Source organism: Delphinus delphis, chromosome 9 (genome assembly GCF_949987515.2).
Source record: "Delphinus delphis chromosome 9, mDelDel1.2, whole genome shotgun sequence".
Taxonomy (NCBI): domain Eukaryota; kingdom Metazoa; phylum Chordata; class Mammalia; order Artiodactyla; family Delphinidae; genus Delphinus; species Delphinus delphis.
Window position 1 is genome coordinate 86139234 of NC_082691.1, and position 16797 is coordinate 86156030.

The following is a 16797-nucleotide window of genomic DNA, read 5'->3' on the forward strand; positions in this document are numbered from 1 at the left end:
AAGAAAGTGTTGGGCTGTATTTATTTCTCTAATAGACTTCCTATTTGCCTAGAAACATCCCTACATTTACGTTTAATTTCATTAGAGGTGATGCCTGAACCAATCATTGCTACTTCCTCTTTGACAATGCCAGGGAAAAACGGTAGAATCCAATGATGATAGGCAAAAGTAATCACCCAGGAACAGAAAATACTTAAAGAAAACCTCCCTTTGCAGTGTTTATCTTATTTGTTAATGAAATAAAAGTTTGCTTTTGTGAGACAAGGGGGAGATAAAGTTTAAAGTTTAATAAAGCAGTCCTAAAGTTTAAACTTGAGGTCTTTATCTCTCTCCCTCCCTTCTTCCCTCTTCCCCTCCTCCTTTCTTTTTTCTCTACTCCACCCCACACTCCTGCCCACCCATACCCCACCCTGTATCTCTCCCTTCCCATACCTTGGTTTATGCCATAGTTGTTAATTATATGGTAGGCCTGTTTCCCTCTCCTTAGAATTTTTTTGAGATCTCAAATCTTGTTGGAGTTACTTTTGTGGCAAGGTTTTTAACTACAAATTTAGTATTGTTAATAGATATCGGGCTATTTATTGAGGGAATATTGGTAGTTTGTGTCTTTTGAGGAATATGCCCATTTCATCTAAATTGATGAATTTACTGGCATAAAGTTGTTTATATTCCATTATTGTCCTTTATGTCATATCATGTTCTTGATATTGGTAATTTTTGTCTTTCATTTCTTGGTAGTCTGGCTAGAGATCTATCAGTTTTATTTTAAGAAAACAGCTCTTGGTTTCTTTGTTTTATCTTTTCTCTCTATTTCATTGATTTCTGTATCTTTATTATTTCCTTTTTTCCACATACTTTGATTTTAATTTGCTCTTCTTTTCCTAGTTTCTTAATATGAAAGCTGAAGCCATTAGAGATTCTTCTTTTCTAATGTAAGCATTTGGTGTTAAGAATTTCCCTTAAGCACTGCTTTAGTTGTATCTCACAAATTTTGCTATGTTGTTTTCATTTTCATTCAGTTTAAAATACAGTTGACCCTTAAACAGCGTGGGGGTTAGGGGCGCCAGCTCTCCCTCCCCCGTCCTACCGCTTGCACAGTTGAAAATCCACGTGTAACTGATTCCCCCAGAACTTAACTACTAGTAGCCTACTGTTGACTGGAAGCCTTACCGATAACATGAATAGTCAATTAACACATATTTTATATGTTACATATATGTACTGTATTCCGACAATAAAATAAACTAGAGTAAAGAAAATGTTATTAAGAAAATCATAAGGAAGAGAAAACATTTACAGTGTGTACTATGTTTATTAATATCGTAAGTTTACATTATCTGTTTACAAGATAAATTGTCAGTACCTGTGTCAATATTGTCTTAGTGATACAAAACACTGTACGTATTATATGTATTACTAACACTAGACATCAAAGATGAAAGTTAATGTGGAAAAAGAAATTCATATTTGTTTACAGGTCTAACAATTCATGCATTGGTAATGAAGCAGCAGCAATATGATTGCTTTACAGTAGTCTAGTGTAATTGATACAATCGCTTCACAATAGCTTAGTCTTTATGCTAATGAATGAATTGTTATAAAATTTTTATGGCATACAGTTTTAGTCGTATTTATAATACAGTATTGGAAACATTGTTATATTTTCTAAAAACTATTTACCTCTGATGATAGGCTGATAGTTTCTCCAGTTGAGAGAGGGTGGGAGGGGGGCATACTGTACAGTAATGTAATTCTTTGAAAGCAAAGTTATAAAACAGTAGGAAAACCAACACATTATTAATTTTATATTAAATAGCACTCACCTTATGCCTGTATAAATATGGATAGAGTAGTACCTACGTATTTTATGCATTCATGACTTACCTCACCTTTTCTTAATTTTCTTGACATTTCTAGGCTGTGTGGTTCATCTGCGAGTTTTTTCAAACTGTTGAAAATCTCCAAAAAAATTTCTAATATATTTATTGGAAAAAACATCCACATATAGGTGGACATGTGCGGTTCCAACCTGTCTTGTTCAAGGGTCAGCTGTACTTAGGCATAATGACACATTTTTCTTTCCAACCCTGATAACTTTTTCCCCCTTGTGTTTAATCTCTGCCAGGATCTTTAGAAAAAGATTGCCATGGCATAATTATAGTGGATAACCCTGTGTAGTTCATGATCCCAGAAGAAATGCTTTTTACATTTCATTGTTAAATATATTTTTGATCTGGGGTTTTTGGAGATTCTGTATCAGATTCCAAGATTCCTAAGAGTTTGTGTCATAAATGGATATTGGATTTTGCCACTTTTTCTCTACCTTTTGTGATATGATTTTCCTACCCTATTAATATATGAAATCATAGTAATTGATTTTCTAATGTTAAACCTCATATATACTTAACTTTGTTTTGTATTTTTTAAATTTATTTTGGGTTTAGATTGACTAATGTTTTGTTAGAATTCTTCCAACTATTTTTGTTAGTAAGGTTGACCTTGTAGCTTTTCTTTCTCATATCTTCCTGTTCAGGTTTAGTATCATTATTAGGCTAATTTCACATAATGTGTTGAGGAGTTAACCTTTTCTTCCTATTTTCTGAATAAATGTAAGACGTGAATTATTTCTTTCTTAAATGCTTGGTTGAATTTACCATTGAACTATCTGTCCTTGAGATTTGCTTGCAGGAATATTTTTAGCTTACCAATTCAGTTTCTTGAAACTTCGTAGGACTATTCAGAGTTGTTTGATTGGTTGATTGAGCTTTAACAAATTACACTTTTCTAGTAGTTTGTTTTAGTTTCATCTAAAATTTCAAGCTTATGGATGTGAAACCGTACCTAATATCCCCTTATTATCTGTTTAATGTTTGTAGAATTTCTTGAGATGTCTCTTCTTTTCATTCCTTATATTGGTTATTTATGAATTCTTTCTCCCTCCCTAATCCATTACTTTCTCTTTTTTTTAAATAAATTTATTTTATTTATTTATTCTTGGCTGTGTTGGGTGTTCGTTGCGGTGAGCGCGGCTACTCTTCGTTGCGGTGCGCGGGCTTCTCATTGCGGTGGCTTCTCTTGTTGCAGAGCACGGGCTCTAGGCATGCGGGCTTCAGTAGTTGTGGCTCGCAGGCTCTAGAGCGCAGGCTCAGTAGTTGTGGCACATGCGCTTAGTTGCTCCGTGGCATGTGGGATCTTCCAGGACCAGGGATCGAACCCATGCCCCCTGCATTGGCAGGCGGATTCTTAACCACTGCTCCACCAGGGAAGTCCCCCCAATCTATTGCCCTCACCATAAGCTTAGCAAGTTCAGTGATCTTTTGAGGGAACCAACTTCTGGTTTGTTGATTCTTTATGTTAACTTTTATGTCCTTGGCTTATGCTCTTTATTTAACGTTGTCTTCTTTCCCTCTTTGAGATGAATATGCGTTTTATAATTTATTGAGATTGATGCTTAGCTTATTAATTTTCAGACTTTGTTATTTCCCCATATATGCATTTAAGGATATAAATTTCCTTCTTTTTCAGTTGTGCTATGAAGTGTTTTCATTTTTGTCCAGTTCAGTAATTTCATTAGGAAATGATATTGCTCTTTTTTGAGTCATAGTTATATAGAAATACAGTTTTTAATTTCCAAATACATAAAGATTTTCTGGCTCTTTTCCTCATTACTGATTTCTGGCATAAATGCATAGCGGTCAGAGTACATATTTTGTACTATTCCAATTCTTTGAAATTTGATAAGACTTACCATATGGCCCACTTTGTTCAATTTTTATAAACATATTAGGTACACTTGGACAGAAATCCAGTTCTTTAGTTGTTACTGCAATGTTCTATATATGTCCAGTTGGTCCAGTTTGCTAATCATGTTGCATAAATCTGCTTTACCAATAATGTTTTCTGTCTGATTCTCTCAATTACTAAGAAAAATGTGTTAACACTTCCTACTATGATTATGGAATTGTCTCTTCTTATAATTCTGTCAGTTTTTGCTTCGTATATTTTGAAGCTATGTTTCTAGATGCATACAAATTTTAAATTCTTTCATTTTGAATGAAATCTTTTATCTTTAAGTGTGTTTTTATCTCTACTAATGTTGTTGCCTTAAGTTATAAATTGTCTTACATTAATATGTCTGCTTTCATTTGGTAAATATTTACATATCTTTTCCATCTTTTAATTTCAAGCTTTCTGTATCCTTTTTTCAAAGAAGTATCTCTTGTAAATTTAGTTGTTTTTTAAAAACTCTGCCTTCTTTTGATTTGAACATTTATTTCATTTACATGATTGAATTACTGGTAAATATATGGGTTCAAACCTACCATTTTACTTAATATATTTTGTCATGTCCTTTATTTCTTGTTTTTGGTTGTTGTCTCTTACCTTTTTAAACTTTTTAATCTTTTCATTTTTTTATTTGGAAGTAACACACTCTGTATTTTATTTATGGTGAGTCCATAAATAACCACAAATATACATACTTAACAAAATTTATCAGTACAAGGACTTAGTGGACTTTGAACTCCCATCTACTTACCTTCCAACTCATATGCTATGGTTGTTCTTTATTTTGATACCATATTCAGAGACCCTAGAAGATATTACTGTTCTTGTTTTATACAGTGTCCATTAATTTTACCCAAATATTTACTAATTTTTTTGCTCTTCACTACTATGTGAATCTTATACCTAAGATCATATTCCTTCTGCCTTAAGCACATCCTTTAGAATTTCTTCTAATGCAGATTAATTCTCTCAGTTTTTGTTTGCTTGAAAATTTGTCTCTTTTCTTGAAGGATATTTTCACTGGGTATAGAATTCTAGATTGACAATTATCTTCTCCAAATACATTTTCAATGTCATTTCACTGTTAACCAGTTTCCATTGTTGCCAGTTTCAACTATTGCTCTTTTGAATGCAATCTCTCTTTTTGCCTATGGCTGTTTAAATATTTAAATATATTAAGCATATCTTTGTTTTAGATTATTTTGTAGTTCTATAAACAGGACAACTCCAGTGTGGTGACACTGTCAATTAACTATTATGTATTTTTGTTTTCTTTCAGTTAGATGTATATCTTTTATTTTCTCATTTTAATTGCACATTTATGTTGAATTTTTCAACCTTCTCTAAATTCTTTCTCTCTTTTCCATTACTATATTGTTAGTAGTGTTTTCTTTCCTTCTTATTTTGGTCTTCATTTCTGTTATGTATTCATTTTGTTTTTCTTCCTCTTTTCCTTCAACTCTGACATTCATGTTTTATTTATCTTTGTTGTCATACCATATCTCTTCCAACTATTTATATCTCTGTTTTCTAACTGTATCTCTAATTTGTGCTCATCTTTTATAAAGAGAGTTTCTTACTTAACTTTTATATTCATGGAAAAGTATTTGGCCATTTTCATCAATTACATGACTACATTTTTCTGTTGAATCAGATTCTTTTGCCACTTAAAATTTTTTTTCTTTTCCTTTTTATATCTTTATATGAATTCTGAGTTGGTTGTTTTTGAGTTTTATTAATCTTTGAATGAAATGAGTTTTTCCTGTTTTAAATAGGTTCTTAAGACTGTGTTCTAGAACAGCAAGATTTTTCCTTATGGTATTGCTTTTCTCTCGGGACACTTTCTTCTCAGCAGTGCTCCTAATGCAAAATCTCTCTTTTTTGTTTTTCATCAGACTGCTTCCTGAAAGATGGCTTCTTTCCCTAATTCCTGTTCATTCATGCCTTTGTGCTTTTTTGTGTTTTTTTAATTGGAGTATAGTTGCTTTAAAATGTTGTTTTTGTTTCTGCTGTACAGCAAAGTACATCGGCTATACATATACATATATCCTCTTTTTTGGATTTCCTTCCCATTTAGGTCATGCCTTTGTGCTTTTGTTTATGTTGTATTCCCTTCCCTGATTACTTTTCCTTTTTATCACCATTCACTTGAAACTCATTCTTCAAGGCTAGCTCTTTCAAGCTAGTTTTTAAAAATTATTCTTGCACCTCAGTTGCTCCTCCTTCTCTTAATTCCTATTTGCCTTTGTACCATATTTCTCATTTTGTGCATAAAAAATTATTAGTTTTTTGCCAAGTATAGTTCCAAATATTACTTCATCATTATAACTATTCATGTATTCAAAGGCCAATATGCCATCTACTCTAATAAACACTATATATGAGTTAATTCAATTCTTGTACCTGCTTTCTAGGTAAGTATTATTGTTATTTCAATTTAATAAATGTCAGTGATTAAGTAATTTGCCTAAGACAGCATAGCTGGTAAGTGGCAGAGCTAAAATTTGAATCTATTCATCTTACCACCATGCTTTACCATCCAAGTAAATATTTACTGGTTCAGTTTCCCCAATATTTATTGTTGTAACATAAATTGTTATATTTCATGTATTTCTCTTTTCAGAATTTAATCAAACTGCTGAAATGCATAATTTTTTAAGAAAATCTCTTTTACCCAGCCATTATTATTCTTGAACTATAAAAACTTTTTTATGCTGTACCTGTAAGTGAATTTTTAGTTTTTTCTTTAAAAAAAAATCTCTGTGTTGGTGAAAAGTCAGTTTGATAAAAGTTTCAATGTAGGCAGCAGTACTGTATTCTGTGCTGTTTTCTTTTTTAATCTTGGATGAGGCTTGAATATATTTTTTTTCTTTAAAAAAAATTATGTACTTTCACCATTAGAGACAAGAACAGCTTGTGCCTAATTAGGACTGTATGAAACGTGTTTAGTTATTATAGTCATAATCATAGGGGAAAAATGAGATGGTATTGGACCGGGAGCCTTTCAGTAGTTTGAAAATTCTTAGCAACTGGGTCTTAGTGTGATTTCTCCTAAGTCATATTTTCAGTTCTTTTGGATAGTTTTACTTTTGGCAGACACTTCTGATTTTCTGCTTTAGATTTTTGTCGAAAGTAGACATATAGAAATATTAGCAACTGCCTGAATTCTTAAAATACAGAAGTAATTTTTTAAAATAGTTCATAAACATTTAAATGCCTTACTTTTGAGACTTTTAAAACAGTGTTAAGAGGTGTTTTCATATTTTTGTAGATGAGAATGTCATTGTTTCAATAGAAAGCTCAGATTTTTTGCTGAATCATATAGAATATATGCAAGTAAGCATACCAAACAAAAGGCGACCTTTCAAGAATTAGAAATATAAGGAACATGGCGAGATTATTTTGGCTGCAGAGGTGTCAGCTTTTCATTTGTTTTTAGGTCTTGAAAGGGAGTTCTTTAACATTAAAACAAGGAACTGAAAGCAATGTATTTTAAAAAAATCTTTACCCTGCTTTAATGTTTGTAGCATTTTTATTGATCACCTCAAGGATTTCAAGCTTATGACTGTTTGATTTTGAAAAATTTAATTTGTTCTATTAAAAAATAAAGTTTCTTTAGCACTTGAAATGACTGTTCACCAAGAAAACATTATATTAATAAACATTATATTACTACTTTTCTGTTTGAGAGCGTGAAAGAAGATTCTTAAGCATGTTATTTCATTGAAAATAGCTACTAAATATAACTTGCTCCAGATCTGATCTGGACTATTTATTGACAACCCAGTTTCCCTGGCAAGAGGCAATAAAATATGTATTGTAATAGAATAAATGAGGGTAATCTTTAATTTATCATGTTTCTCTGCAAAGTGCAACATAGTTTTTTAAGTCATTTTTTATTTTGAGTGATTAGATGGTTTAATATTATAAAATGAAAGTATCAAGAAGTTAATTAAATAGAGTTGAATAGTAGTGTAGAGAGGTGTGAGAGGGCTGGAATTTATGTTTCTAGCTTTTGTGTCTTATGGTAAGCCAGGATTTCTCCAAAAGAGGTGTTTTGTTTTGTTTTTGTTTTTATTTTGGTTTTTGGTAGAACAGCTAGCTTCTCAAACTAGCCATTTGTTGTCTGGAACAACTTCCAGATGAATGAATACTTAAGGTAAGAAAGTGATCTGGAGTAGTGACAAACCAGTGTTCCAGAGAAGAAACGAAACATAAAAAGTAAACTTTAGCCACAGTTACCAGTAGATCTTTATTTAAGAGGGAGATTACATTTTTTCCTTTAAATTATAATTAACTACAATATATTTCAACTGTTTTAGTTTTATCCCTCTTTTATTATAATCAGTTTAATATCGCAGTAGAATGATCTGGTATGGTGAGTTATGTTTCCCAGTCTTCCTTTTGAATAGGTAAATTTTGCTGTCTGTTGAAGTGCTGTTGAATAGGTAAATTTTACTGTCTGTTATTATAGTGTGTAATCTTAGATTGTAATTTAAAAACTATTATTTGTGTGTTTATATTTATTTACATGCATTCTATGAAGAGTTGAAAAGATTTTAGACTTTGGAATTGGGTTTTATACCTTTTGTTTAGAGTCTTTGGGCATGATATTAATTTCTCTGAACCTTGATTTTCTAATCTTTGCAATAATTAATAATGACCATTGTGTAGATTTATTTTAAGGAGTAAATGAATTAACCTTTGTGATGTCTTGCACACAGTAAGTGTGCAATAAAAGTCAACTCTTTCTTCTTTGGTAAGATCTTTTTAGAGAGTTACTTCCAGATTTGATAATGCTATATTGAAATAATTTTCTTCAGGTTTTCTAATAGTCTCCAAGGAAAAGTAAGAGATATCAAAGAGAATTGTGTGAACTTTAGACTAGTGAAGATAAAAGGAATTTACTTGAGACAGAAGGAGGCAAAAAGTTCGCCAAGCAGTTTTTTTTTAATGTTTGCTTGACTACTGTACAAGATTGGTGCTTTATTGGAGGTAGAAGTTTTATGTACAGTTTGTTGTAATGTAAGGAACTTAGTAAGATTAAGATGACTCAAAGGAAATGTCAACCATGTGGCTGGGAAAGTCCCTCCACCCCCTGCTCTTTTTTCCATTTTAAGCATTTATTATATACTGAGCATCTCTGATGTTATGCTATTAACTGTCATTATTCAAGAGAGGATTAATTGTATCTAGTGTAAAATCATCATAATTTCTAATATTTTAAGTTTGGATTACTTAATGTTTAAATTTTGGGAGTAATTTCCTCTGCATGCTTGATCATAAATCCTTTGTGCATATTTAGCTCTCTTTGTCCTTGTTAAAACAAGCTAATGTCAGTGTACAAAGCACTGCTTGTAGAAACGTGAATGTGTCTAGTGACCTGTGAAGAAGAGACCTTTCAGGGGTAACAAAGTATGTGAAAATGGTTTATATTGGTAATAACAATATGTTACGAAGTTTTTCCAAAGTTTAGAAAAGAATTCCACATATCTAGTTGTTTTGTGACCTTTCTTCCGATAATAATAGAGTTCAATGCAAAAAAAATTGGGAAAACAAAAAAGTACAAAGGCAAAAACCAAAACCAAAAATCACGATCATCCTAATCCTGCCAACCAAAGAAAATCACTTTTAACTTTTTGATGTATGTCAATGTTTTTTCTTTTCATCTGTGTGTGTGTGTTTACAAAATGATTTTACAAAAATGGTATAATGTTTGAGAGTTTGCTTTTTTTACTTGAAAATTCCTGACAATATTTTCATAGGACAGTTGTGTTTGATAGAAGAGAAACTGTGAAGCTCGTGATGGGTAGAGTATTTGTAAGTTTTTCAGGTTAGTTAAGAGTGGGGATAGAAGGATTAGTTGAAGAAACAATTAGAGAATTTAATTTTACCTGCAGTGTTCAGAATGACTTTAAAGATCAGGAATGGGGTCATCCATCAGATTATTTCCTGTGATTACTGCCTTAAGAGCTCTTAGAAGAATTTCCCCCAGTGGATTGTGATTTCTTTTTCAGAATAGTCACAGAAGACTTAAGGAGAAAGAGGAGATGGAGACTTTTCTAAGATGAACATAGGTGGGATCAGCCAGACACACACAGTTCGAGTAAATATATTGGTTCTAACAGTGGTGGGACCCTACTATGCCACAGTGTGGAAGGAACCTCAGGCCCTATCCAACTCTTAAACACCAGTTTTGCAGATGAGGAACTTGCTTGACTTATCAAAAGTCGTGTAACTAACTAGTATGGGACACTTTAGTAATATGGCAGTTGAGCACTATTAAAAAGTATGAAATTTATTACTTTTCTAATTGTGTCTATTTTTGCTTTGTATTTTTCATGTCTTGAGTTTTCTTATCTCCCTCAGTTTTCTACCTATCTCCATATACTCCCATCTTTACTTTTTTCTCTCTCTCCTCTTCAGTTAGCCATTATGTGGAATTAATATTTTAAAATCATTGTTTATATTGATTAATTTTATCTTCTCTGTTTAAGGTTTTTAAAAAGGATCATTTAACTTTTATGTGCCTTTCACAAAATGGAATAAAATTTAATTGCTGTGTTTTACTTCTATATAATACTAAATTTATGATTAATATTTTATTATCATCTTATCATTACTATTAATAGGAGCCCCACAACATTTTATGTGAAAAAAAGAAAAGATTTCCAGCTCTTGTAATGGGAAACCAGTATTGGCCAGAGTAGGCTGGATGGGGCAAGAATTGTCAGAAAAGCCCATGGGGGAGTAGGTGATAAGATAGAAACACTCTCACTAAAATAAGTTGTGAATCCATTTGTTCCCCTTACTTTAACAATTAAAACATAAATGCTAATTTGTGAGTGCTAATTTAAGAGGAGAGAACTTTCTTTTTGCAAGAATTTTTTTAAGTCCCACGGGCAAAGAAAAAAACTAGGTGAGTTTATGGGATAGAGGTTTTCAGTTAAAGCCATCTGGAAAGACTTGAAAGCTGAAGGGTGTGGTTACCACTGAGTTTCATAATTACCCAGAAAAGAAAGAGATTAGGGAGGTTTTTGTAAATTACCCAGTCTCTGGCAAGTATACAAGTCACAGAGAACAGACAGTTTTACTTATAAATTCTTTGGAAAAGTATTTGCTTTCAGTGACTAAATGAAGCAAAAGGGAATCCTTTATTCAGATTGAAATCAGTCAAATGACAGAATTTATAGTAAGGGTAACTCTATAAATTATAATCTGTTTGGGTTCATGTCAAAGAAAACCCTAGTTTAAAAAGTAAGGAAATGTTATTTTATCATATAACAAGAAGTCCAGAGATAAGGTAAATTTCATGGTTAGTCAATTCAGTGACCCAGTTTCTTAATCTCTCTCTGCCCTGTCATCATTATAGAGTTGATTTCATTATCAGACCTCTACAAATGGGCTATAGCAGGAATGTACATTTGCATACAGATTCTGAACATTTCCAGAGGAACAAAAGTACATTCTTCTTCTCTGTAGAGTCATTTAAAAGTAAGGAAACATTTCCTTGAAGGCCCCCCCACACCCCCCACCAGAGATCCTCATGTTTCATTAGCCAGAATTGGGTTTCATACCGTTCTTAAACTAATCTTTGTTGAGGGGCACAGGATTAGGACTTGATAATAATTTGGGGTAGAATGGATATATGTGGGGGGTTCAGTCCCCATGACCATAGTAGTACCTAGTGTAACAACTAGTTACTGTACTGTAACAACTCCTCTTGAGAAGGAGATTTAGAATTTATTAATGAAGTAAGTAAAGCATAGTGAAACATGAGTCCCAGCCCCACCACTCAAGAGCTGTGTGATTTGGGTTAAATTCATTAATTTCTCTAAATATGCATTTCCACATCTGTAAAATGAAGATGATAATGCCCAATTCATAAGGCTGTTTTTTAGAATTAAATCAGATAAGTAAGATAGCACAGATTCTAACATTTAGTATTCGATAAATATACTATTACTATTACTGGTGCTTTTATGTCTATGTAATTTTGTACTCAAAGAAAACTCTAAAAATGGTATTTTCACTTTAAAGGATTAGTTGTTTTTTTTCCTGAAAATACAAGGGCCTAGACCAAAGTTGTTGGAGCTCCCATTTCCTTCTCTAGCTTTTTTGTATAGTAGTACAAAAATGGGGGAAACTTAGTAAGCTTAGTATGAGCTGCCACTAAAACAATTCGTTTACATGGTTGTGTCAACTAATACTTTGCTATTTATATTTGAGGTAGCATAAAAACTGAACTGACACATATTTTATGAAAATGTGCTATTGTATTAGTGACATATTAGTAATTTTCTTTAATGTAGGCTTCTACATTTTGGTCTTTTTTGCTGTAATAAAAAGTGTAAGCTGTTAGGGTGTAATTCTCTCTTTCTTTGATATTTGCAGATGGCTTGTTCAATCAGTATATCAGTCAACAGGAATATAAGCCACGATGGAGTCAAATCATTCCCAAAAGTACCAAAGGTAAGTCCTACCTTCTAGGTTGTGGGTGCTTTTCCTTTAATGTCCCAGTTTCATGTATCCGAAGGTAGCTCAAGTTTCACTGTACCCTATTAACGAAAAGCAGGTGTTTAAAACAAGACATAGGTTCCTCAACTAGATGGCAGAGGAAGTTTACTATATTAAATTTTTCTTTTAAACCTTTTTGTTTTATTGCTATAACAGAAGGTTGGGCATTTTTTACACAGAATACCATCATAAACTGCTTTTATAGAGACACTATAAAATTATAGGCTATTGTGTTGTAATCCCAAACGTGTCCCTGAAAAACCTTAAGTTCTGCAGAATTGCTCACAAAAGCTAATAGGGCTTATGAGAGAAGTAGAAATGGGACATACCATTCTAAATCTGTGGAACTTTATAATCAGATACTAATAATAAAAACTAATGATAAAAACTAATAACCAGATACTAATAATAAAAAATAACAATTCTAATAAAAATAAATACTAGTACAGTTAAATATAGGCATTTATATTGAGCATCACAGTGATTTTGGAGCTTTAAACCCTGGGGCTCATGCTTCTTTCTTTGAGCTGTAGACCCTCAAGCTGAAGACCACCTCCTGTGGTCTTCATACATTGCTAAAGCCTTCATTTTAAGTGTGAGAAAGCTTTCCTCAAATAGTGTTAAACATTAATATACTGGAGAAAATTGCTTATGAACCTCCATGATTTCTGAGTTATATAAGCATCATTTTCCTGCTTTATCAGTCATATATGAGGTAATTTTCTTCAGAAGTGCATGTTGTACCAGACTATTATATTTGAAAACTAATGGATTAAATATATAAAAGGCAAACATACTGACAATCTGTTCTTTTTTTTAATGATCAAATATCTGTCTTCTTTATTTATTTATTTAAAATTTTTATTTTACTTATTTATTTTTGGCTGTGTTGGGTCTTGCTGCGCGCGGGCTTTCTGTAGTTAAGGCAAGTGGGGGCTCCTCTTTGTTGCAGTGCGCGGGCTTCTCATTGCGGTGGCTTCTCTGGTTGTGCAGCATGGGCTCTAGGTGCGCGGGCTTCAGTAGTTGCGGCGCATGGGCTCAGTAGTTGTGGCTTGCGGGCTCTAGAGCGCAGCTGGCTCAGCAGTTGTGGCACATGGGCTTAGTTGCTCTGCGGCATGTGGGATCTTCCCAGACCAGGGCTCGAACCCGTGTCGCCCGCATTGGCAGCTGGATTCTTAACCACTGCACCACAAGGGAAGTCCCTATTTTTTAAATTTATTTATTTTTTTTGTCTGCATTGGGTCTTCATTGCAGCACACGGGCTTTCTCTAGTTGCAGTGAGCAGGGGCTACTCTTCGTTGCAGTGCACGGGCTTCTCATTGCGGTAGCTTCTCGTTGCAGAGCATGGGCTCTAGGCGCTCAGGCTTCAGTAGTTGCAGCATGCGGGCCCTAGAGCACACAGGCTTCAGTAGTTGTGGCACACGGGCTTCAGTAGTTGTGGCGCACGGGCTTAGTTGCTCCACGGCATGTGGGATCTTCCCAGACCAGGGATTGAACCTGTGTCCCCCTGTATTGGCAGGCGGATTCTTAACCACTGTGCCACCAGGGAATTCCCTCTTAATCTGTTCTTGAAAGTGGGAATACTGACTTTACTAATTGGGGGAAGAAGGAAAAAAAGGGTGAAACTTCAACAATAATGAGCTATAAATTCTAAACCTAGCTATTAAAAAGGAGACAGAATTTGCAGGAAACTTCTGAATGATTAGTGCTTGAATATGGCTTCAGTTTTGCATCTTATTTATAATATACAAGAACTGATATTTCAGTCTTTTTCATAATACCCCTGTGGGATTAGTAAAAACTTGGATGTTCCCGGCACTTCCTTGGCAGTCCAGTGGTTAAGACTCTGGGTTCCCAGTGCAGGGGGCATGGGTTTGATCCCTGGCTGGGGAACTAAGATCCCGCATGCCACATGGCGTGGCCAAAAAATACATAAATAAAAAATAAAAATGCCTTTTACCTAAAAAACACAATTTAAAAAAAAATTGGATGTTCCCTATTTTACATAGGAGAAAGCTGATACAGGGAAAGTTATTACCTAAAGTAATGTATTTCAATTAATGGGAGAGTTACAAAGAAAACCTCAGGTTTTCTGGTTTACATCAAGTAAGGCATTAGAATCCTGTAACCTTTTGAACCATTGAAATTAAGTTATATATAAAAGATTTGATATAAAATAAGATAAATATAAGTTAAACAATAGTTTTTTTCTTCAGAGGTTTAAAGTTTTCACTGATTATATTTAAACCTGCCTATTAAGCTTTGTGATGTAAATAAGAATCAAAGGGAAGCAAATCTTACATTTTGTCAGACAGTACTACTCAAATAAAATAGCTGGGAGATTATGTGGGAGATGATTTTTGAAATATTGGCACAAAATTAATACAGTGATGAAATTATCATTAATGTAAAACTTGATAGCATCTTAGTTTTCAGTAGCTGGTTTTATGAACTTTAAAACTGCTCATTATACTAATAAACCATGCCTGGAGTTATAGACCTGTGATCTAGTTCTGTGATTGTTTTCCATCTTCACTTTGTCACTTCACTAGTTTAGAGATTTTACGTTTTTGTGGAATATCCTGTGTCTTTGCTGATTTATGGCGTTGGTCCTAAATAAGTTGAAAGTAGCTTCCAGTTGCATTAAGAGCCTGAAAGCAATTAGAAAAAAAGAGCAAGATAATTATTATAAACTTAGTTATGTCATATTATGTCTCTTACAAGTCCTCTTATTCTTAATATTGAAAGAATAAGTGTGTGTTATTCTCGCTACTCATTACAGACTTATGAATGAAGTTACTCTGGATATGCAGTTGTTCTGTGGTATTTCTTTAAAGAAAATATTGTTTCTACTTCAGGTGATGGAGAAGATAACCGACCAGGAATGAGAGGAGGCCATCAGATGGTTATTGATGTTCAAACAGGTGAGGACTACTTGGAATGGAAAGCAAATTCTTTAAAAAAAATTATACATTTAAATATCAGGTACTCATAAATGTACTTCTTTCCATTCCTTACCAAGTTAAATGTCATTGGCCATAACCAAGTAGCAAAGAAAATAGCCATTATCTACAGGTAATAACCTAAACTAGGCAATGGCACGTCAGGGAGGGGAGGCTGCTGCACAAATGAAATTAGATAACCTAAAAGAAATGTAACGTGCAGCCCCTTAGAGCCGTGTGTGTGTGTGTGTGTGTGTGTGTGTGTGTGTGTGTGTGTGTGTAGTTTTATATGTGTTTGATTTCCATAGTATACTGTGGAGTATTTCTGGATTTTTAGTGCATTTATATTTTAATGCCGTAATATGGGAATTGTTGCAGTAAAAGAGAATTAAGATATATTTTAGAGGGAGAGAATATAAAAGTAAGTAGCCTAAGTGTTGGTAGATGCATAAATTGCTAAACACTGTCCACAAGCCTATAAATAATTTGTTTTAGTCTTCTTTTTAATTTTATTCTGCAACTTGATACTGAAAATTTTGCTTAGGTTTCTACAGCCTAGAACAGCTTAAATACCATTATATTTAGAGATTAATGCTAAAATTATAATAGGTTTCAAACTACCGTCTTGAAAAGCAAATAATACCAAGAATTTTGTATAATTTTATTTTATTATTTGGTTTTAGAAAACTTTACCACATACAATGCCAGTATCCACCCAAATAATATTTTACTTTTTCCAAGTGTAATAAAAACTCTGTTCTATTATTGTATTATGCTGACAATAGTGCTTCAGGAATAAGGTTTTTTTGACTCATTATAATTACTAAGATTATTGCAATGCAGATAATAATCATCTAGGCATTAATGTATTTTCACAAATGTTTTATAAGTAAAAGGAGGAATTATAATATTTACAATTAACTGCTAAATTTGTGTAGTAACCTATGAGTTTGTTTGGGAGTATTATTAGGGTCTCTTTGGAAAAGGTTCATTTTGAGGCATAGGAATTTGCTTTCCTTATCTTGGCCCCTCTTCCCAGACCCCTTCCTTCCCACAAAAATAGGCTTGACTCAGCTGTAGAGTCCTAAGCATCTTTTTTACTACCTGAGAGTTCAGTAAATACGCACATGCTTATTTCTCAAAGAACCAGATCTATACAGAAATCGGTTTTTTTAATCCAAAATTAAATACGGTATAAAAAAAGAGTTGAAAATTTGTGTTTAGATTGTCTACAGTAGCATTTCTCCTCTTTTGAACATACAGTGGAATTTATAATGCTGTTCTTCTTTTTCTCAGTCATGATGAAAATATTATTAAATTCTTTTTTTAATTGCTAATAAAATACTAAAAAAGAGTGTTGAAAAGCTACTTTAATTTTCTAGACAAAATGCTGTTTTCCTTAAATGCAAAAGTAATGTGGTTTACTTTAACATTTAAAGTTCACCTTATCAGGGAGCAGAAGGAATTTTCATAGTGCTTACTGTGTTGCTTATTATGGAATATGGACTATATAAAATAGGTAAAATAAATGTGTAAGAAAAGAGGAAGTTTT

The 16797-nt window shown here is 33.1% G+C and overlaps 1 protein-coding gene across 7 annotated transcripts in view; it reads left to right on the forward strand.

Annotated features, from left to right (window-relative positions):
* MKLN1 (muskelin 1) overlaps window positions 1–16797 on the forward strand; it is a 355934-nt gene that overhangs the window by 256526 nt on the left and 82611 nt on the right. For all 7 annotated transcript variants that reach the window (XM_060020905.2, XM_060020903.2, XM_060020906.1 and 4 more), the window contains 2 exons: window positions 12181–12258; window positions 15162–15227. In XM_060020905.2, coding sequence (XP_059876888.1) covers window positions 12181–12258; window positions 15162–15227 — 144 coding nt within the window. The remainder of the gene's footprint in view (window positions 1–12180; window positions 12259–15161; window positions 15228–16797) is intronic.